We start from the raw sequence: 22,328 nt of genomic DNA, 5'->3' as shown, positions 1-22,328 counted from the left end.
TTAATACTTTCATATATCAGTATAAATACTTATAATAATTGATAGTAATACTTTCATGTGTCTGTATAGGTATAAATACTTGCACGATGAGAGATAAATACTTCTGTAACGACTTGTCCGAAAGTATGTCATTATGGATCTCATTTGAAAGAGAAAATTACGTAGAAAACATTCGTGGTTTTAGATTCGCAAAATTTCTCATAGATCGTGAGAAATGTGAACGAAATTGAAATAAGATAAAACTAATTTGGAGAGAGATAGAGTGGGGGGATGGAATGAGAGGGGGGGGGGGGGGGGGGGGGGGGTTGAGGAATATAATTGTTCTTGAAAATAAGCAAATACTACAGGTCCAGTTGTTGTTAAACACAATAAGCAAAATACTACAGGTCCTATTTAGGGACTTTGAGTTCAGATTGGACAAAATGTGTTATATGAATGTTTGTAGACAGCCATGTAATTTTTAGAAGGAAATAATGAATTCTTCAAGTATATCTTCCTGAATCATGAAGTTTCTGTTTCTACGTGTTAAATCTATTTTGATAGCTGATAGGAATGATATTGTACCAAAGTAGAGGGATGTTTCTTTTTTTTGGGTAATTATTTTTTTTCTAAATATGGAAGTGTTAAGATTAGGTCACAATGATTTTGTTCTATTTCTATGGAAGAGAACTTTGTAATTTCCGGCAAAATATCTCTAGCTGGATATTTATAAATTTTCATTGAAATAGCATGCTTTAAATAGAAGAAGCAATTAATATTATGCGGCTCGGTGGATCCTTTATATTGGAGATTCTCTTATCTCATATCTGTACCAACTGTGATATTATTTGGTGGTGCTTTGCTCAAGTTCTCAAATCCACTTGTGAATCTTATTTCTTCCTGTTAATTTGGAGGAAAAAAAAAAAAAGGTTAGTATTATTTTACATGTGTTTCCTCTTTAGAGCGGTTAATAACTATCATCAGTTGTTTCTTCTAGTATACTTTCAAGTTGCCAAGTCAATTATATATATGTCTCTGATTTTTCATATTAATATTAACCAAATAGTGCAATAATTATCTTTCAACTTTTGATTTATGGTACCCCAAATTAATAATCCTGTTAGATATTTCAGAGGTGACGAACTAACGATGGCGAATTGGTCAGAGCTTCCCAATGATATTCTTGAGCGCCTGACAAACCTTTTGCCCCTACCAGATTACCATAGGTTTGGTGCCGTCTGTCAGAATTGGTGGGCCATAGCCAAGCAAAAGCATCATCGTCCAGCTCATCGGCTACCATGGTTGGTATTAAGAGGCGATGACCCCACATCAAAATGCACATTCTTCAACCTCTCAGAGAATAGACATTACTACCTTGACATTCCTGAGCTGCGAGGGCATTACCTATGTGGTTCTTCTTTTGGCTGGCTGTTCACAATAGACAATAAACTAAATTGTCACTTGCTCAATCCATTAACTCGAAAACAGTATCACCTGCCTCCTCTTCCTCGCTATGGTTATTACGACCGCGTGCAGATTGAATTGGTATATAAGGCTATTTTGGATCGTGATCCAAGTGAGGGATCAGAATTTAAAGTGGTAATCATCAACAGGGTATGTAGAAATTATATAGCCCTTTGGAAATCAGGTGATCTGACATGGAAATTAATCGATGGAGACTATCCAATGATGCATGATGTTTTGTTTTTCAAAGGATCGTTGTATGCATTTTCTTTTGATGTAGAGAACATACTTTATGTTATGGATGACTGGTCGGATATGAAAATAACCGAAATTAATCTTAGCATCCCCAATAATATCGAGATATATATAGACGGTTTTCCTCATCTGGTGGATTTCAATGGAGAGTTACTACTTGTGCAGATGTATCTTGATTATAAGAATCATCATCATAACACACTATACATTGAAGTGCATAACATTGATCTAGGGAGGAGAGTATCTTTTGGTTGTAAGCATATTGAGGGATACGCAATATTTCTCGGCATGGGTTCACCTGTCGTTGTTGATCCGAGGAAATTTCCTTCTTGTTGGAAAAATGCTATCTACTTCAGAGATAACTCACATATTCTAACAAAATATGGAAGGGATCTCATGATATATAACATGGATAGATGCAAGTGTACAAGATATTGTCCACGTGATATTTTTAAATATTGTAAGTTTGCAGCATCAATATGGTTCAATCCTAATCCATGGTAAGGAAAAGCAGTCAGCTTCCTATAGGTATTATTGTTTATTATTATTATTATTATTATTATTATTATTATTATTATTATTATTAGAAGCTTGTTCCTCATGTTTGTTTTGTTGGAAGCCTATAATACAATTTCATGAAGAAAATTAAAGAGTCGGCGAGTGATTACATGTGTTGTATATTGCTCTTAATTCCCAATCTCTGTTTTGTATCCTCCAGAGAGCCAATTTTATTTATTATGTTTGTGTTGATTTTTTTTTTTGCATTGCATTGCATTGCAAGAATATATTTGAGCATTTAATTCATGAAAGATTGCTCAACTTCTGGAACTAATTAATTATATATTGGTAGGCTTCAGGAATTAAGTGTGATAAATTTATGTTTGTCCTTGAACCGCCTCAATACCATTTTTATTTTTATTTAATTAATTTTTAGGTATGCCACGTACCATCTTAGAGAATTTGGTTAGTAATTATAAAGAATTTACAATAAGATATCTCAATAATTATTAGTTATTATTTGAATTATAATATATAGGCTTTCTGTATATGTTTACTATACTTAATAATTCAAGTTATTTCGGTGGAAGAATATAGTTCTGAGATGATTTGAAGTTGGTTACTAAGAATAGTTATGAGATCATGTTGAGTGGTTTGAATTGACGGTTCGGACTTTGAAAAGAGAGATAAGAATGTGGAGCTTAAATTAAGGCTCAACCAATTTATAGTTTATTTTTACCCTAATAAATATGATGAGGGTTCCAATGCCTCATGTCTTGCATACGTTATCATACCTTATATTTTATATCTTCATTTTCAAAGTCCAAATTGTCGATCCGAACCGTTCAACAAGATATATATACTAAGATATGGTTAGGGATGAAATTTTATAATTTTTGAAATTTTTTTACTATTTTTTAAGATGAGTAGAAAATCACTGTTTTTTGAATGGTTCAAAAACAGTGATTTTGTACCTATCTTAAAAAATAGTAAAAAAATTTCAAAAAATTTAAAATTTCATCTCTAACTATATCTTAGTATAAATATTATGTTTAACGGTTTGGATCGACAATTTGAACTTTGAAACAAAGATATAAAATATGAGGTATGAAAAAAAAATGAGGCATTGAACCCTCAGTGAATATAACCTAATTCCAATATGTAACTTAACTTTTCACCGAAATATTTTAGGAAATGAAATAAACTGAGAAATCAGAACAAAATTATTTTAACTTTCGGCCCAAGCCCCTAGCGGCCAAGCCCACTTAAAAAATGAAATAAAATAAAAACTCCTCTCCAGTGAGGTAAACCCCGGAAACGTATCCTCCCACATGTACTATAAAAGATTCTCCTCACTTCGGCTTGAGATTAAAGTTCAGCTGCTTTGATATTCAGGATAGCATAGGAGGCCGTATTATTAGACTTTAAGATTTGTGCCAAATTAAAAAGAACGGTCCATATATACTGATTGTAAAATATTCCGTACTACTGTATCGGGGAGGATGTGAATATGGCAAACCCCTCCAGGCCTCCATCTCTGACACTTGGACTCTGCTCCACAAATTATATTAGAGGGGAAGGGGTGGGAAGAGAAGGGAACGGAAAGGAAGAATTTTAATACATTTGCTCCAATAGATCATAGAAAATATGGAATGTTACAGTGTAACTTTTGATTTTAACTTGTATTTGTATTTGTATTTGATCAAACTATGACTATTTTGCTCTCATAGCAATCTATGTAAAGCAAAGCTATGGTGTGATGGGCTCACTAAGAGAGGTTGGTGAGCACAACTCCAAAAGTATATTGCATTTAATTTGTGACCGTACAAAGTTGTTATTTTATAAACTGTTTTTATGATTCATCTTCTGAATAGGGGTGTCAAATTGACCGAAAAATAAATTACATCGAGAAGCAGTATCATTAAATAGAAAACAAAACAATAGGGGACCTAAAAGGTGAGTTTTGGGCCGAAACTATAAAGTACGACCCATTTAGTAAGATTATCCCAACAAAGATACTGAAAAAATGGCCGTCCACTTCTCTGCATTAGTGCACCATATGAGTTTTGTTAACGACCATCCGATCATAATTGCTATGCACTGGGAGCTTTAATATTTGTGAGGATTTAATCGAACGGTTCTTATCTAAACACAAAATTTGAGTTAACTCAGACTAAAATCATAAGAACTAAAGAAAAGGTCGGGGTTTCATCTCTATTTGTTAAACACAATAAGCAAATATTACAGGTTTTATTTTGCAAATTTGTCTCCCGAGCTGCTCGCGCGCGCTCCTTGTTTCCCCTTCTCTCTCGATCGACTGAAATGGCATCGAATTCAGCAAGCGATTCTGGTGAGTTCGATTTTGGGTAGCTCTATTTCTGTTTGTAAACCTCTTTTATCACTTTGATTTCTTGATTCTGTTTTCTTTTTGATGGAATGCATTTCCCTTTCTCCTAAAAAATTGCTATTACTGTGTCAAATGATTGATCAATTCCCTTTGAGAAAAAGTGAGAATAAAGTAGTAGTAGCAGCAATTAGGCGTTAAGATTCTCTCCATTTGGTACATGACTGTTGGCATCATCCCCTTCAGTATTGGTGTTTACTTAACCAGTACTGCTAGCAACCAAGAACAAAACAACCCCAAAATGAAGACCGTTAGCAATTATAAAAACAAAAGCCAAGCAAAAAGAAAAAAAAAATGTAACTTTGTGACAACTAGAAGTAAGAAATCTGACATATTATGACTGGTACATCAAAGATAAAGTACTGTGTGCCAAACTGCCACTGTCATACCAGTGTCTACTTGATTTGAATGCAACCCACTAGGTTATATCATAAAACATGACTTTCTGCATTACTAATAAGTTGTAAGAAATCCGCTGAATTATGACTGATACATCAAATATGAGTTACTGTGTACCAACATTGTTTCAGTATCTACATGATTTGAATGCAGAAATAGTTGGTTTCCGTGAGTGATAAACATGGTTTTCAATGTCAGAAATTCACTTGTCTCCTTTGTGTCTTTGATGATTTTCTGACAAACAGCTTGTGGGCATAAAAATAGTTGGTTAAAGAAAAAATAATGGAAAGCTTTTGGTTAGTCAATATTGAAACAGAGGCACTTTCATATGTACTTTAACACCAAATAATATGATTACCTGTAGAGCCCGGTAAAATGCTGAAGTAGGAGCACCCATGTAATTTCCTTTATACATAAACTCTAGTAGGCTAGTACAATAGTAATTCCCTTGCCCTCCCCTCAAAATTAGTTTTAAGACATAATATTGTGTTTAATTGTATTCTTTCAATGAAAGCATTTATATAAATATAGATATGAAAATATATAATAAGTTCCTTCTCATGTTCTGTTGCAATTATACAGGATTAAAAGGCGAGTCAAGCAATCAATCTGAGGATCATGGTAACATTTTTATATTCATTCATAATTGCATGCTTCCCCATACAACCATGGTTTATCACTTTTGATTATCTATATGTGGTTTTACTAGTTAGCCCCAGTAAATAAATATGTTAGAATTTGATTCTGCAACTGCCCCCCAGTAGCCCAGGTCTGCATAATTGAGCTTTAATTGGGAAATGGAATCTCAATCAAAACCTATTTATGTCACCTTTAGTTGTGTATTTCTACATCAACAATGACTCCTTAGTTTGCCCCTTGAATGTTTGTTAAACCCAAACCATTTCAAAAATCCTTGAAAATTTGACTTGAGAATTTATCATGTCATGTTTTTGTAGAAACTAAGGCACGAGTGGAGGAAACATGGAAGAAGATGAATGCGGGTTTACCCACTAAGTTGCCGAAACCCGTTATGCACAAGCTCGGTTCGTCTACAAAACCGAAAACAAATAAAAGTACCCCCGTAAGTATCTACATATTTCACCTTGATATTATTCAAGTTCCATTGATAAATGAGTACCCCTCCATTTCATTTTGTTATTTCTTTAGGTAAATTTGCACACCCAGGAATGGGGAATTAGGTTTACTTTTAAGTACTTATCCAAGAAAATTGTTCGGGGGTCTAGGGGAATTTCTTTTGTCGGTGAGTGTAGATCTTCAGATGCTTCTCTTTTTACGCAGCTGTATGTGATATTTTGAGGTAATTTAGAGGCCTCACAGTGATTCCCTGTTATTCATATCTTTTTATTTGACTTCTTTTCAAGGATTGGATGGCCAAACTTGGGCTTGCACCAAAGAAATTATCATCAGAGAATAGTTCAGTTGCTTTGGCGAAGACATCTGATTCTGTACAAAATATTGTGGGAGAGGATGCAAAACGATTTGCAGCAGCTGCACTTGCAGCTGTTAAAGATGCTGCAGCAAATGCCCAAGTTGGCAAAGGGAAAATTCAAGTGAGTCTTTCCTTTTTACTATTGAATGATATTGTTCTGGTACCATCATGCTTGGGTGATACAAGTTACCACAATCTCTCTTTACATCATTATTTCAAAATTCGAAATTCGAAATTCAAATGGTAAACTTCAAACGGTTGGTCTCATTCTTATTGTCAAATGCATTCAGCATTCATGTTCATTTTATTTACACTTGATCTTGAGCGAAACAAACTCAAACCGTCAAAATTTTACGTGGCTCATGAGAAGAACAAGATCAATGGTTCAGATCTATTGTTTCAGTTTTGGTTTTGAAATATTAATGCGAAAGAGAGGTTGTGGCAGCTTGTGACATCAGATTGGTCCTTTCTTTTTTTCTTCTCTCTCTCTCTCTGTGTATTCGACTATACGTTGTGGTGGAGTGCAGGAGCCAAATTTCATGCATACCCCTAAAAGTTTTCAAAATGTATACTCGGATCCTCTTTCAAAGTAAAATATCACATCTACCTATATATATTATAAGAACACAATCAATGCCTTTCTTCCATTTGACAAACCACTCTTTCCAGGCACAAGTGGCAGATGTATTATTTATTATGTTTTGCGAGGATTTCTTAAGTGCAACTCGTATCTTGTAGGAATATGCAGACAATTTTCTCATTTTTTGGGGCATAAATGCAACTTCATTTTTTGCAGTAGTCAGACACAAATAATTTTAACGAAACCTTATGTGATGGGTACAGAAATTCTATGAATTAAATCTTTTATAGTACTTCAAATTTACATAATCATATCTTAATGTGTAAATTTTATTATTACTAGATAACAGAGGTGCGGGATTTTGCTGGAGAAGATATCCAGGTAAAGAAACTTGTAGATGCCAACTCGAAGGAAGCCGAAGAAGAAAAAACAAAATCAACGGGGGCCCCATCAAGCGCTCTGGACAGTGTACTAGAACAAATAAAAAAGAAACCAAAATTGAGTGTATTAGACAAGACGAAGAAAGATTGGGGGGAGTTCAAAGAGGAGAATAAAGGTATGGAGGATGAGCTTGATAAGTATAAAAAGAGCTCGAATCAATACTTGGATAAGGTCTCTTTTTTGCAAAGAGCAGATTATAGAGAGTTTGAAAGAGAGAGGGATGCGCGATTGGCATCGCAAGCTAAGAGGAAGGCTGAATCGAAGGATCATGATTTCTAGGTTTTTGCAGTTAGGATTCAATCGGTTCGTTTGTTGTAATATTTTAGGGTAGTTTGATGTACTTTTTTGTGACATTTGAAACTCTTTCACTGTTCCTTCTATTCTTGGAACTCATTACCATTTTCCATTTCCGGTATTTACCAGGTTGAAATTTCGCTATGAAATTGCCCTTTACTCTCTTAAGTGAGGAAAAGAAAGATAAAAAGGAAGGAAAAAAAAATACAATTTGGGTACTGAAAAGTATTTTAATTTAGCTAATTTATAGTATTATTTTGTCAAAGAATATGATTGTAAATAATAAAGCTGTATACCGGTCAAGTTGTTTATTGTTGTGCAACTTCTAGATTCTGGTACCAGCTAAAATCTCAACCTGTACTTGTGTAACTCCATGAATCGCAGATATAATTTGACTTGCTTTGATTTTTATGATCACTTGATTTCTTAGAGCTCTGCGCTTCCAAATCTCAACCTGTAGAGTGCTTGATATAATGGCGCCTTGGAGAACAATTTGGCCGGCATTGGCCTGAATACGTATCCTCTGCATTAATCAAAAGATTCCTTAATAGACCTGGACCATCCGATTCTCTTTAAAATTCGTGCAAACTAGATCCACACTAATATTGAAAAATCCGGTCTAAAAATCAAACAACCGAATTGGTTCCGTTTAAAATTAAATAGTCAAAATGTATTAACTCAAAATATTCTCTTTGGAGTTAATGCAGATGATACGTGTTCCATTGGAGGGAGCCTACTTCGCTGCTCTTGAAATAAAAGAGTAGGACTTTATTATTTTAAATTTACCGTTCATTTGTTTTAAATTCGTACACAAAAATAATTAACAGTTAGATTTTAAATAACAGAATCCTGCTCTTCAAATAGGAGAGCAGCGGAGTGGCATCCGTTCCATTGGCCTAATGTTGCATCGGTCAAAATTTTGGCGGTTTGTGTTTGAGTAAACAATCCATTTGATATCATAACCTCTATTTTTTTTTTTTCCTGATTTGCTAAGACTTAATTTCTGAACTCACGTGCAGAGAAAAGGGACGGAAGGGAAAGAAAAGACAAAATAGTCGTCATAAAAATTTATTATTTATTCATTCCAGTTTGAGATGACGAAAGTCGTTGAAAATTATCGAATTTGTATAGCGACTTCACCTCTTCTTTCTTTATCTTCAATTTTTCTCTTTTTAAAACAGGTGAATAAACTCCCGATTTTTTTATTTATAGAAAAATAAAAAAATAAATATCGATCGACAACATTAAACGATTCTGACAAAATTCAAAATCTAAAAAAACAGTTATGATTTATAACGTCTGTTAATGTCTAGATAATCCAAATCAATGAACCCCTAATTAACAAAACATGAAGAAGAAAAAAAGGGAACGTTACGAAGAATAACGTTCAGAGATTGCAATATAGTTCGGAGCCTATTTCGAATGTGGAGGGTCTGCTTTGCGATTTGTGTATGTGTAAAAGCTTTCACTGTTGTCGATATTGTTTTTTTTTTTCCTATTAATGAAAAATTGGGAATAAAAGGGTCTGGTTTTACCGCTTTTCCCCTCAACTATTAATTTTATTTAATAATCCCGTTTTGAAGCGAAGTCTAAAAAAGTAAAAATGAGACTTAGTTTAGTCAACTAGGATGCTTCTAGCCAAATAAATTCACTAGATTATTCCCTAAATTATCCGAATGACTTTAAATGAAGGTGAAATTTGAGTTTCTGATCCTAATTTACTATACATATATGATGCTAATATTTTTTTCCAAATTAATACACTTTCAAATTCTGTGTGTGCAAAATCAAGAGGTAAAAAATGTTTGTACCGAGGAATTCTACATGGCGCATTTACATGTCATCATTTTTCAAATTTACAATTTATGACCTGAGAGGCTGAGACATACATAAACCACAATTTTATTATAGGTTAAGATCAGTAATCTCTTTGTGAGTTTAGAAATATCCCGCGTGAATGTTGCTTATTGAAAGACTATATAATTTATGAGCTCAACGAACTCACAATTGATGTGATATTATATTTGTTCACAAAAATTTATATTTCATAAAGAATTTTATATCTTTAAATTTTAGTTATATCACATCATTCATGTTCTCTTTCATCCGATTTAATTATCTTTTTTTTTACTACTTGGTCGGGTGACTATTGTATTATGCTTCTTTCTATCATTTAAAAAAAAATACGAGTTTACATGTCTCATGTACAATTAATTTAGCTCTTAACACTAAAGCAATATAATTTTTTTCGGAGCAATAATGTTAGTAAGATGTGATCCTCTTTACGGACTTAGGATTATATTTTATAGAAAAAAAAATCAAATTAGTTCTAACAAATCTTTCTTCATAATTTTAAAAAATAAAAATAATAATAAAGCCTTCTAGAGAGTTAACACGTGGAACACTTACGCAGCTGTTAGAAAAAAAACATTATAAGATTATTTAAAGCAAGCAAATATATATAGTTTGTTGAGGTCGTCGAATTTTATAAAAATTACATTTAATCAGACATGCATATGCATATGCTAGGGACTATTCTATATCAAAATTTATATGCCTTAGACCGGTGCTTACATGGAATAATTAATCCCAACTCAGGAGACAGGAAGAATTCAGTAACATTTAACTACACAAGGATTGACGTCAGCCCTTACTACATCATTAACCTTCTAGAAGGAGATTTAATTTCAGCTGAATTAGAAACTATTTAATTTCTGTGTGTTTTAAATTAACCTAATCAAAACTTTGGGGAAAAAATATTTGCTAAAAAATATCAAAATGTTAAACTTTATCTGGATTATTTTTGTATGCATAATTGTCATTTAATGAAAAACCTAATGTGATATTTGATTTTTAAAATTGTATATTTTATCTCTTAGTCGTGTGTTATACCTTCTGACTGTATCATTTTTTATTGGTAAGCTATTACTATTTGACTTTATATTTATAATAATTAATATATCCCTACCAAAAAAATACTTTAAGAGTAAGGCCTGAGTGCTATGGATAGTATAAAGCCTTCCGTACTATGGTCTTAAAAATTTATCGCATAAATTTTAAACCTCGATCTAAGTAGCTCAATAATTTGGTTATATATAATGAACTTATGAAATACCAATTTTTATTATTTTTGAAATTTTCTTACTATTTTTTATAATTTATGAAAGATGGTAAAAAATATCTTAAAATATTGGTATTTTTTATTTTTAAGCTACTTTTTTCATCTTTCATAAATAATAAAAAATAGCAAAATTTTCAAAAATAATAAAATTGGTATTCTCTAAGTTCATTATAAAATAAATTTACTCATACTTTAATTCGGTACATAGTGTTAATTTTTAAATATATAAATTTAATTTTATCATCATATCATTTTCTAGGTATATATTAAAGCAGCACCAGAAGTCTAGTACACTAGCATCCACTCTATTATGACCAGTGTTGTAAATAACGGTATGCACTTGTCAGACAAATAGGTCATTGTCATAATAAAATATAATCGGTTGATTAAGCGGAAAAATCCGTGACAGTTTAATCACTGTCAACGACTAATCAGTTGATTAATTGATGTAAATGACCGATTTTTTACAACACTGTTTTATGACAATATGACAAGACTTTTTAAAAATTATTTAATCGTTTGCGTTTATTGTTTTGAACAGTTTTCAACCGGCATTTTTTCAGCCTTATCGCCTTCAACAAATTTTATATAAATGGATCTAAAAAACAAATTATGTAAATGGGTGGCAACTGATAACCATCATTTATTACATTTTGTCTTTCACCTTGTAAATGAACCGTTCAATTTATGATATTTCATTCACATTATTAATTATCTTGGTCTAATAGCTGATTAGTCAATTTTCAAAAATCTAGACAACGCAGCCAAAATAAGAGTTACCATGCATATTGCCCCAAATCTAAAGCGATATGGAAACCAAATAGCTAAAAATGTGAAAAAGAAATAGAAAACGATCTGGCAAAAACGTTACACAGGTTTTAGGAGAGAGAAATAGAGGTGAGTTTGATATGATCTATCATGCAATTGTTATTTGATTTTTTTTTTATTTAAACATCTCTTGAGTTCCGTGAATAATATTTCCTATCGTTTATTATTTATATGAAAATTAGTTATGAAAAAATATATTCACAAACAATTCTTTTTTTTTCTCTTTTAATGCAAAATTTGCCCAAAAAAACAAATTATAAAAATGATATTTTGTTATTTTTATAAATATTATAATAAAAGATCAGAGAAAATCAATAAATATGCGTTGATGTATCAATAATCTAAAATTAATGATAGCTTGGAAAAAAAAATCAATATTTATTATATTATTGTTTTGTTTTGAAATAAATTTGTATTATTACTTCACAATACGCAATCTATATTTTTGTTGAGTTAGTATGTGTTACAATACTTATTTTTAAGTTTAGTTTTTATTTTATTTTATTAATAGAAGATGAAGCCACTACCGGAGTGCAAGATTGAGTCACAAGAATCCAAAAAGAGTCATGTCTTTCCTTCTTACTAAAGCTACAATTTTACTACTATATATCAATTTTACTAAAGCATATAGGGGTGAAAACGGAGCCGGATTATCCGGCGGATATCCGCTCCGTATCCGGATATAATCCGAATCCGGATAATCCGGATTCGGATAATTTTCGGAAATCCATAAAAGATCCGGATACGGATACGGATTCGGATACGGAGTCCTAAACGGAGCGGATATCCGGATTATCCGAATTCGGATAGTTTGGCCAAACCCATATAAAAGAGGAATAAATATTTGCTATAGGTGGGATTTGAACCCATGTCCTCCCATCTCAATGCCTTAAGACTAACCTTCAAACCACTACACCACAACATCTTTTGTTACCATACACTTATTTGATATATATATATATATTATATGAATAGATTATCTTTCATCTCTTATAAGTTCATTAATATTTATATTTAATGTTTTAATTAATATTTGTATTTTAGAAGTTCATATATCTTAATTATCCGACCATTATTCGTTTTATATCCGTATTCGAATCCGTATCCGTGGACTATCCGTTCCGTATCCGTATCCGTTTAAGGCGGATTTGGTTTTGAATTTTGATATCCGTTTACTATCCGTATCCGTATTCGTATCCGCTCATTATCCGACGGATGCGGATATGGTATTAGCATTATCCGCTCCGTATCCGCTCCGTTTTCACCCCTAACTGCATATGTCAAAAATTGTAAATAATTTCAATTATAATATGATTTTTTTAACATATGTCTAAATGTATATATTAATATTCACATTTGTATCCATCGAATCAAATATATATATTTTTTTGGTAGTACAGTTTAATTTTATTAATATGATGGAATAATAAAATTAAACTATACTACTTTAAAAATATGAATATTTGATATATTAGTCGATTTATACTTTATTATTAATGTAAAATTTTACAAATGATGAAATTAAAATAATCTGTTGTTTAATTTTAAAATAAAAAATTTCATAAATATAGATAAATAAATTTGTATAAATAATATGTTCTTTGTATAATTCAGTAAATTAAAAAATAATTCTGGAAGGTTTACAGCAATCTCTAATGTTAGCCACACACACTGCATTAATGATATACCTTCTAAATGTGTTATTCCATTCACATTATTATCTTGGTCTCATAGTTGCTCAGTCAATTTCTAACTTTTGTCATCATTCACATATCACATTATAGTCCAGCACCTGGCCATACAAATATTCAATCTGTAGGTATCTAATTAGATCATCAATAAAAAGAGGGGAAAAAAATGAGCTAGCTATGTAATATGTTTGTACAATATTAAAATATTTAATACTTCACTTCTACAGTTCTATTAATGTTTTCCAAAATTTCCGAACATATGTGTACAAATTCACTTTTTAATGATGCAATAACGTTTATACACAGTTGAAATATTGGGATGACTCAAGGGGCAAGTCGAATAAAATAATTATTTTAATAATATCATTTTCTATGTTTTAGATACCTTTTATTTTATTTTTATGTAGAAAATTGTGATAAATATGATGTGTTTAAAAGTGAGAAGAGTTCAGTCAAAGGCTTAATGTTCAAGTTTAGAAGATGAGCCAACAAGTCGTTGTTCTCTCTTATTATTATTATTAAATCTAAGGTTAGTCTTATTTGACGATAAAATATTTTTCTTAAGTCGTATAATTTCACAGGATTACTACCACAAAATGGGACAAAATTATAAATTAAGATAAATCGAATTGATGAAATGAAAAAAAATAAAAATAGAAGTATTCTCACAGTAGACTAAATTTTGACTGTATCACGTCTACAATTTGGCCTTACTGTTTTCACAAATTAAAGCATTTCAATTAAATTTCTTTACTCATATTGTAAGTTTGCAATTAAATTGCCAACTATAATCTTTATTTAATTTCACCGATTTATGGATTTATGTCTCAACAAAGCAAGTTACAGTTTTATGTCCATCCGGCGGCTATAATCTTATCTAGCTGAGAACCAGATTTTAATCTAGTGGAAAAGACAATACTTTGTGTAGGAGATCACAGGTTTGAAATCTGAAAGAGACACTCACTTGTAGATATTAAATAATTTGATAGCTTGATCTCTAATATTTATTCAAAACAATATGTCCAGCTGAACATACACTGGCTATAAAGATGTTGATAAAACTAGTTTAATTTTAAGAGAAAAGATTTATGTTCACTGGGTTTTGTCCACCATCTGTCCACAGCGTTATCTGGTTTCCACTTTCTAACGGTTTAACTCGTATTTAAACATATCGCCAAACGACGGAACCTTCCGAATTTCATTTTCCCAAATTTCCGATCAGATTTCCTTTTTTGAATTTCTCTTTCTTTTCTCCTTGATTGAAATCCTTCTACTTGTCTCCTCTCCTCCTCTTAGCCTAGGACCTAGCTAGGTCAAATGAGATTACTCTTTTGGAGGAAGGGGAAGAACGCCATGTCACAGGAAGCCCAGCCTTCCGATAAGGCCGCCGCCGACGCTTCCTCTGGAGGCACGGTGGAAGGAAAGGAGGTGGCGGGGATGCACGGAGCAGTAGAGGTGCGGCGTCCAACCGAGGTGACGGTGTTGTAGTGAGTTATTTTTTTTCTATTGAATTTGTTATTTGATTTGATGCAGTAACGGATCTAGCATTGTTTTGAACTTTTATTTGAATTTGTTGTTTGATTTGATGCAGTAAGGGATCTCGTAATTATTTCTTTATTTCTGTTTAATTTCGATATGGAGGAGATCTATTAATCTGGATGAAAGAGATGATAGAGAGGCGATATGGAGTATTGATCTGTTAATTTTACAGTATTCCCCTGTTAATTTTACAGTATTCATCTTGTGAAAATCTGGAGGAAAGAGATGATAGAGAGGCGATATGGAGTATTGATCTGTTAATTTTACAGTATTCCCTCTATTAATTTTACAGTATTCATCTTGTAATTTTATAGTATTCATCTTGTGAAAATCTGGAGGAAAGAGATGATAGAGAGGCGATATGGAGTGTTGATCTTGTCATTTTATAATATTCAACCTATTAATTTACAGTATTCATCTTGTAATTTTACAGTATTCATTTTGTGAAAATCTGGAGGAAAGAGATGATAGAGAGGCGATATGGAGTATTAATTTGTTAATTTTACAGTATTCATCTTGTAATTTTACAGTGTTCATCTTGTGAAAATCTGGAGAAAAAAGATGATAGAGAGACGATATTTTATCTTACAGTTAGAGCTTTAAGCTGAAATGTAGCATTTTTTTACATTTTATCTTACAGTATATATGGTATTATTTTATGGTTTAGATTTAGAAATTTTACAGTATACAAGATTCAATTGAAAATTTACAGTATACAAGATTCAATTTTACAGTATACAAGATTCAATTGAAAATTTTACTATATACAAGATTCAATTTTACAGTATACAAGATTCAATTTTACAGTATACAAGATTCAACCCAGTGCAGACGCTAATAACTAACTCTAATTGCCAATAACCGCTAATAACTAACTCTAACTGCCAATAATTTTCTATAACTGCATTTTCCGAAAGTACAGTTTGAAAGTACATTTCTTTTCTCCTGTTGTGCAAGTTGCAATCTTTTTCTAATTATCATGAGACCACTTCAAATAGTTGTTGGATATTTTGTGATTAATTGATATATTTTATGTGATATATTGTATAATTATACAGCATGTATAAGTAATTTTACAGTATTTGCGTAAGTCAAAGCTGTGGACAAATGGTGAACAAAAGTCTGTGGACAATTAGACGCTTCCTAATTTTAATACAACGCATCAGTCTTATATATATTTTTGTTTCCATTTTATCAAACTAATTTTATCAATATTTTTACTCTGTCCGGATATGAAATTATGAAAAAATATCCACTCAGGTACAAATACTAGACAAAATCTCAGCCGAGCGATTTCTTTTCAAACATACCTCAGATGCATAGGGTATCTTTGAGATTCGTATCAGGTTAAAAATAAACAGTCCGGATCTCATTCTTATCCTATCCAATGCCTGACTGGATCGGAATTTTTAAATTATTGCTCCTTATTAAATTACAGGCGGCTAAAATAGTAAACTACCAATTAATTAATAACCGAGATTTAATTAATTACAGAAACAGTGTGAAGTACCCATGCTCACATCAGATTCCTTCTAGAATGCTTGACTTGTTTAATAAATCTCATCTCTTCATATCTGTGTTATCTTTTATCCCCTCCCCCAAGAAAAGCTACATCGCTTTCTATCTGGTAGAAAGCTGGTAACAGATTTAACTAATCTCTTTCTTGCATAAACAACTTTGTGGTTATTATCTTGTTTGACCGTTAGAAAATCTAGCAACTTCTAACACGCTTTCCTTTTCTATAATTTTCTTTCACCCTTTCCACATTTTTTCCTAGTTAACTAATAAATTTGGTTCAATAGTTTTTCATATGAAGTATCTGAAGTCAAAATTCACAAGAATTTTATCAAATTTAATGCTTCTGAAATATACATGTCAGTAAAAGATTGCATGAAGTAACATATCCCTGGTGTCCACAGAAAATCTCTACAACTTCTTCAACCACATTGTGGGCTCCTATTTAAAGGGCAAGATGCCATGACTGATCAGAAGAGGAAAAAAATCACATTAGATAAACACAAAAACAAACAAAACTGAGAAGTTCAAATTTTGAAACCAAGAATGGATTTGTTGGTGAGAAATAATGAAGCAGCATCTTTCATATCCACATCCAATGGAGATGTAGTCACTATTTCAGAATTCATCTCTCAATTAGGTATACTTTTTTATTATTATTTGTTTCTAAGCTAACTTCATTTACTCAAAAGAAAATCTCAATATTTTATATTTTATTTTTTTGTGTAGATGAAGCTGCAGCATCAAGGCTTCAAAGGATGAATCAAAGATTGAGGGATTTAGAGATGCAAATGGAGTTGCTGGAAAGTGAGATCTGTAAAACCACTTACGACCCCTACAAAGAATTGATGCAATTTCCTCCATCATTGGTCAACGGATTTCAGGCATAAGAAAATTTTGAGTTCGCATTAATTATGTAAATTTTATGGGCGGTTGTGAATATTTCCATTACTTTCATTTTTTTTTTTTTTTTTGATTAGCTGTATAGAATTTCTTTTCCGTTTTATATGCTATTATTCTTCGAGCGTAGATTTTGTATTAAATTTTGTTACTTTTGTGATTATTTTTTAATTAGATCTGTTTTTATTATTATCCTTTTTATAACTTTTTTAGTACCTGAAAACTAGATGCACCAATTTCTCTTGAACATTTCCTCCATCAAAAAAATAGTTTTTAAAATTATACTTCGTCACTGATATATTTACTTTGGACCCTTTTATTTATTTAGAAAAAAAAATAGAGATTTAGCCTTCAAAATTTCAATAAAATATCTCTTCAGACATATTTTGAACCTGCAACTCTGAACTTTCTCATTATCTTGAACACGTCGTATCGCCCAATTTATCCATAAATAATTAAATATGAACTCTTTGTACATTAATTTCTACTATCCGCATTTAATAAAAATTGCATATAATATTTTTGTACTTGAGAAAATAATTTTTGTTACATGTATGCACCTTAGGACTAGTGTGGAATAAAAATAACCCGTGGAGCAAAATCATTTCTCATTCTTAATTAAAAATAAATAAAAACAATTAGGTTTTGTGTTAAATTACTGGATCATGATACTTATGCTGACACGGGCTGTTTTAATTCGCCTGCCAACTTGACAAGTCAAGTGTGTAAGTTTATATCTTATAGTTTTTGTGTGTAATCCTTTATAGACAAGGAGATGGTCAATTTTAATATCTTATAGCATTAGTTAGGTATATTCATCACATAACTAGTTGAGTGAATTAATTAAATTCAGTGCTCTATTAATATATTTCAACTACTAAATTTTTACAACATTCCTCGTTAATTATATAGTCATGTACTACATTATCCGGTGACATTAATTAGTTGAAAACTTTAATATTCATTATTAGTTATGAGAACTAGTCTTTTGGTACAATAGAATCGTTCAATAATATAGTCATTGATGCAATCGACTGTTTTAACTTCCAAAATATAGATATGAATTCATCCATATCTCTACTCTTATCTTCTTACATACCAATCAAAATATTTAAATTGGTTTATTTCCCCACAAAAATATCTAGATTGCTAATTTTTTCATTCAAATCAAACTTGTGCTCGTTTATATTATGATTCACAACAGATTAACACGTAGAGGTAGAGGTAGAGGTGGGGAACCCAAAGCAATCCGGAATTCAAATCACCTGAGACAACACAACTTTTTAGTTTGAATAATTTGAGTTTATAATTATGACATAGTCGAAATAGGATTCATCAAAGCATGCTGTTCAGAGACCTTAAATTGCATGTCATTATCAGCTGAAATAATAAAATAAATTATTTGCCCTCAACCTGAGAGACTGAGGCTGTGCTCTAGAAGGCTGTCGCGCAGAGGAAGAGAATGAGAGACGAAGAAAGGAGAACGCGCTCGTATTACTCTGTCTACACCTTAAATCGGGGAGAGGGGGGGGGGGGGGGGGGGGGGGGGGGGGTTACGAATTTCAGAAGCTTTGAACGTGGAGTTACTCTGCAACAATAGCGTTTCCCCTTCCTCTCCTCTCCGATTTCTTAAGTTCTGGAGCGAGTAACTGTGACGGGAAGCTCCGGTCTGCCTTCGTCTCCCCTTCCTTCCCTTTAATGAGGAGTTTACCCTCTGTTGTGGAGCACAGCTTGAATATAACTCAATTCCACTCATAAGAAAGTATTTATAATTTATAATACAATGATCATATTTGGTTGCTATTTAAATTTAAAAAGGATTAAATTACTTATATTATTTTATTCTTCATATTTTATATTTCATTCGACAATTTATATTATGGCTTAAATTCTACGACAATGAGTCATATAGATAGATTAAGAGTGGAAAGGTGAAGTAATTTATTCTGAATTAACTCATATCTTATTTCACTTTATTTTTATTTTACTTTTGAATAATTTGACTTATTTCAGAAGATTCAAACTCCTATCGTTGTAACTATGTCATAATTATCACCACAATTTGAGTCATTTGATTTAAATTTGATCTTAAAGCCCCTTAACTATATAATTTGACACATGTCATTTAAATCGGATGCCTCTGATCATAATGACATACAAGGTTATTCATAATAATTTGTAATATGTATAGTTGGGACTAAATAGTTAAAATAAAAAATTCAAATCTTCTGTCTTATTAAAATAGCATATTCTTACAAAATATTGGATTTAACTATTTTAATAAAACAAATGACAAAAGAGCCATTCTACCAACCAAACATATCCATAATTAATTAATTAATTATCCTAGTCGTAATCAAACAAATCTCAAACTTTGAGTTCATCTTCGAAAAATTTAAACCGTTCAAATATTTACTGTACGAATCCCAAAGCAATAATATTACTCCGTGGGTTCCGAACAGGTACCGAATTGTATATGAGTGCGTATCCTCTGAGATATCTCATATTTTGTGTGACCAACGTGTCCGGTGCCTATTCAGAAATAGCACGGGCCAATATTATTTTACCTTCGAGATTCGTGTTGAACGGTTGAGATTTTCAAAAAAAAATGTCACGCACAATATGAGATATCTCAGAGAATGCGAATTCGTTGTAAGTATATATGATCCGGGACAAATTGAAAGTTTCAGTTATCCTTAAGGGTGCGTTTGGATGCTCAAAGAATAGAGCTATTCTCAGAATAGCGGAGCTATTCTTAGAAGAGGGTCATCCAAACGTGAAACGAAGATTAAGAATAGCTCCGGATTAGCTCTATTCCGTTATTCCGTGAAAACGTTGGGTTAGCGATTTAGCACCCGCAAGAATAGCGATTTAGCACCCACTGGCCTTTGCTATTCCTAACATACAATCCAAACAACATTTCTACAAATCCGGAATAGCCAAAGTTAGTGCTATTCTTGAATCTCTTGGGTTAGCACTATTCTCAATCACTAATCCAAAAATCGCTATTCTTGAGCTATTCCTTGCACGATTTAAAGAAAAGGAACTTTTAGTTATCTCGCCGAGACGCCGATTACATTTTCGTATTATGTTCAGTAATAAAGAGACATCTGGTGCACACTGATTGGACTTGAATAAAATATAAGTGAGCTGCCTCAAATTTTATTGGGAAGCAAAAAGGGGTCCTGATACATTGCTTCGGGAAGTGCAAATTACAAAGAAGATGAAGACGACCTTCTAGAAGGTGAGTGCGTATCCTCTGAGGTATCTCATATTTTAGAAGTTGATTGCGTGTCCTCTGAGATATCTCATATTTTGCTGCATGTCCAGTGCCTATTCGGGGGTGACGTAGGGGGCCAGTATTATTTGAGCTTTGAGATTTGCACAGAACGTAGTAGAACGGTTGAGATTTTCCAAAAAGTCACGCGAAATATGAGATATCTCAGAGGATGTGAATTTCTACAAGGTTGACCCCCTTCCTCATCGAATTTGTATCATCTGCATTAATTCAAAATAGAATCTTTTAAGTTAATAAATCTTGACCATCCGATTTGCTTTAAGATTCGTACGTATTAGATCTGCATTAATGTTAAAGATCTCCTATATTATAGGCAGAGGTCGGATTAGCTCCATTTAAAATTAAACTGTTAAAATTCATTAACTCAAAAAAATTTCTTTTGAGTTTATGAAGAGGATACGCATTCTTTCTCATCTGAGGTGCAAAATTTTGTTAGTTGAAATTACGATCAAATGGCTCCTTAAAAGACTGACATAGGAATTTATTGTCAGCATTTCGGGTTCACTGAATTATTTAGAAAATTAATATTTTACAAGATAACAATTGATCATTAATAAAACAAAATAACCAATTCATCCATATTTTGATATTTTCATAACTGACAGGTTTTTGGTCTTTCCCTTGGCCTTCATGATTTTTCCTTAATTTAAGGGAAAATATACACATGCATGTCTACCTAAAAAATATTATAATGCAACCGAATGGCGTGTGCAGATTCTAAGCAATTCTTGAGTCAGAAAGGCATTGACAGTGATGACTTAGATATATAAATAGAGAATATTGATAATATAATTGAGGTTATGTGAGTTCTCCAGTCTATACGGACTGGAGATGATATGTCTGACTCTTTGTTTTCATCGTCACTGCAAACGTCATCTAATATTTCTGGGTCCATATATCAAACCTTGTTCTGTTGTTCAATGAATTCTTTATTTGGTTTCTTATATAATTAGGAAGTTTAATCATTCTAGGAAGTGCAAACGAGTATCTGGTTACAATGTTACATACACTAGGAACCAGATCTCCTGTCTGTAGCTACGCTTCCCCTTCAAAAAGGGTGAGATATGAATTGGCACCGAGCTTGCTTGTGAATAAATATTTAAAAAATACAAAAAACATGTTTTCTTATGGTGTGTCTGTCTTTTTTAAATTTTTTATTTATTTATCAAATTAATCAATACTTGATCTCTGTATAAGGATTTGTTAGTGCGCTCAGTAGCTCATCTCATTGGTGAACAAGTTTTCTATATGATGACGTAGTTGCTTTTATTTTATTTTTGTTGAAAGAGAGAGGGTGGTGTTTTGTACTGTAACTGGGCAAAGTTTAGTTTATCCTGTGATCTTTGTGCAAGGACAGAATTGTAAAATTACTTGGGTTGCATTTTGCTTTCTCAATTATGATGACAAATTGATAAAAAATTGTTGAACCTCAAATATGATACTGACTGTATGGACTTTGTGATACTACACTACTACAGTATTGGTATGACCAATATTACATTGCTTTCCAGTATTACCAAAGTCAGGTAGGAAGTGTATACTGTATATATAGTACAGGAATTGCATACTTGCAAATAAACATATACTAGTTAGGTTTAGGTAAGCTAATTTAGAACTCAGTTCAGGAAAGAATAACTGTCAATCATGCCCATACGTTTGGAATTTGGAAATA

The 22,328-nt window shown here is 32.1% G+C and overlaps 2 protein-coding genes and 1 long non-coding RNA gene across 3 annotated transcripts; all 3 read left to right on the top strand.

Moving 5' to 3' along the window:
* The first annotated feature begins 1,128 nt into the window (after nt 1-1,128).
* LOC144546601 (putative F-box protein At4g22170) lies at nt 1,129-2,202 on the top strand. Its single transcript, XM_078295144.1, has one exon. It carries the CDS (start codon nt 1,129-1,131, stop codon nt 2,200-2,202), a length of 1,074 nt encoding a protein of 357 aa, XP_078151270.1.
* A 2,208-nt stretch (nt 2,203-4,410) lies between these two features.
* On the top strand, nt 4,411-7,876 carry LOC144546999 (craniofacial development-like protein). The gene is made up of 5 exons (XM_078295600.1): nt 4,411-4,546; nt 5,582-5,620; nt 5,956-6,080; nt 6,382-6,570; nt 7,372-7,876. The coding sequence occupies exons 1-5, from the start codon at nt 4,519-4,521 to the stop codon at nt 7,747-7,749; spliced, it is 759 nt and encodes a 252-aa protein (XP_078151726.1). The 5' UTR covers nt 4,411-4,518; the 3' UTR covers nt 7,750-7,876.
* A 9,050-nt stretch (nt 7,877-16,926) lies between these two features.
* Nucleotides 16,927-17,501, top strand: LOC144546801 (uncharacterized). Its single transcript, XR_013508881.1, has 2 exons — nt 16,927-17,098; nt 17,188-17,501. It is a non-coding gene; the product is annotated as an uncharacterized LOC144546801 (long non-coding RNA).
* The last annotated feature ends 4,827 nt before the right edge of the window (nt 17,502-22,328 follow it).

Source organism: Carex rostrata, chromosome 30, assembly GCF_964058835.1.
Source record: "Carex rostrata chromosome 30, lpCarRost1.2, whole genome shotgun sequence".
NCBI classification, from domain to species: Eukaryota; Viridiplantae; Streptophyta; class Magnoliopsida; order Poales; family Cyperaceae; genus Carex; species Carex rostrata.
This window is presented reverse-complemented; position numbering and strand designations above follow the sequence as displayed.

What these genes read in the sequence shown, in the direction of transcription:
- LOC144546999 (XM_078295600.1), top strand. Translation starts at nt 4,519, where the DNA reads ATGGCATCGAATTCAGCAAGCGATTCTG. An exon ending in GAATTCAGCAAGCGATTCTG is followed by an intron (nt 4,547 to 5,581) that starts GTGAGTTCGATT and finishes GCAATTATACAG; the next exon opens with GATTAAAAGGCGAGTCAAGC. An exon ending in TTGGCAAAGGGAAAATTCAA is followed by an intron (nt 6,571 to 7,371) that starts GTGAGTCTTTCC and finishes TATTATTACTAG; the next exon opens with ATAACAGAGGTGCGGGATTT.
- LOC144546601 (XM_078295144.1), top strand. Translation starts at nt 1,129, where the DNA reads ATGGCGAATTGGTCAGAGCTTCCCAATGATATTCTTGAGCGCCTGACA.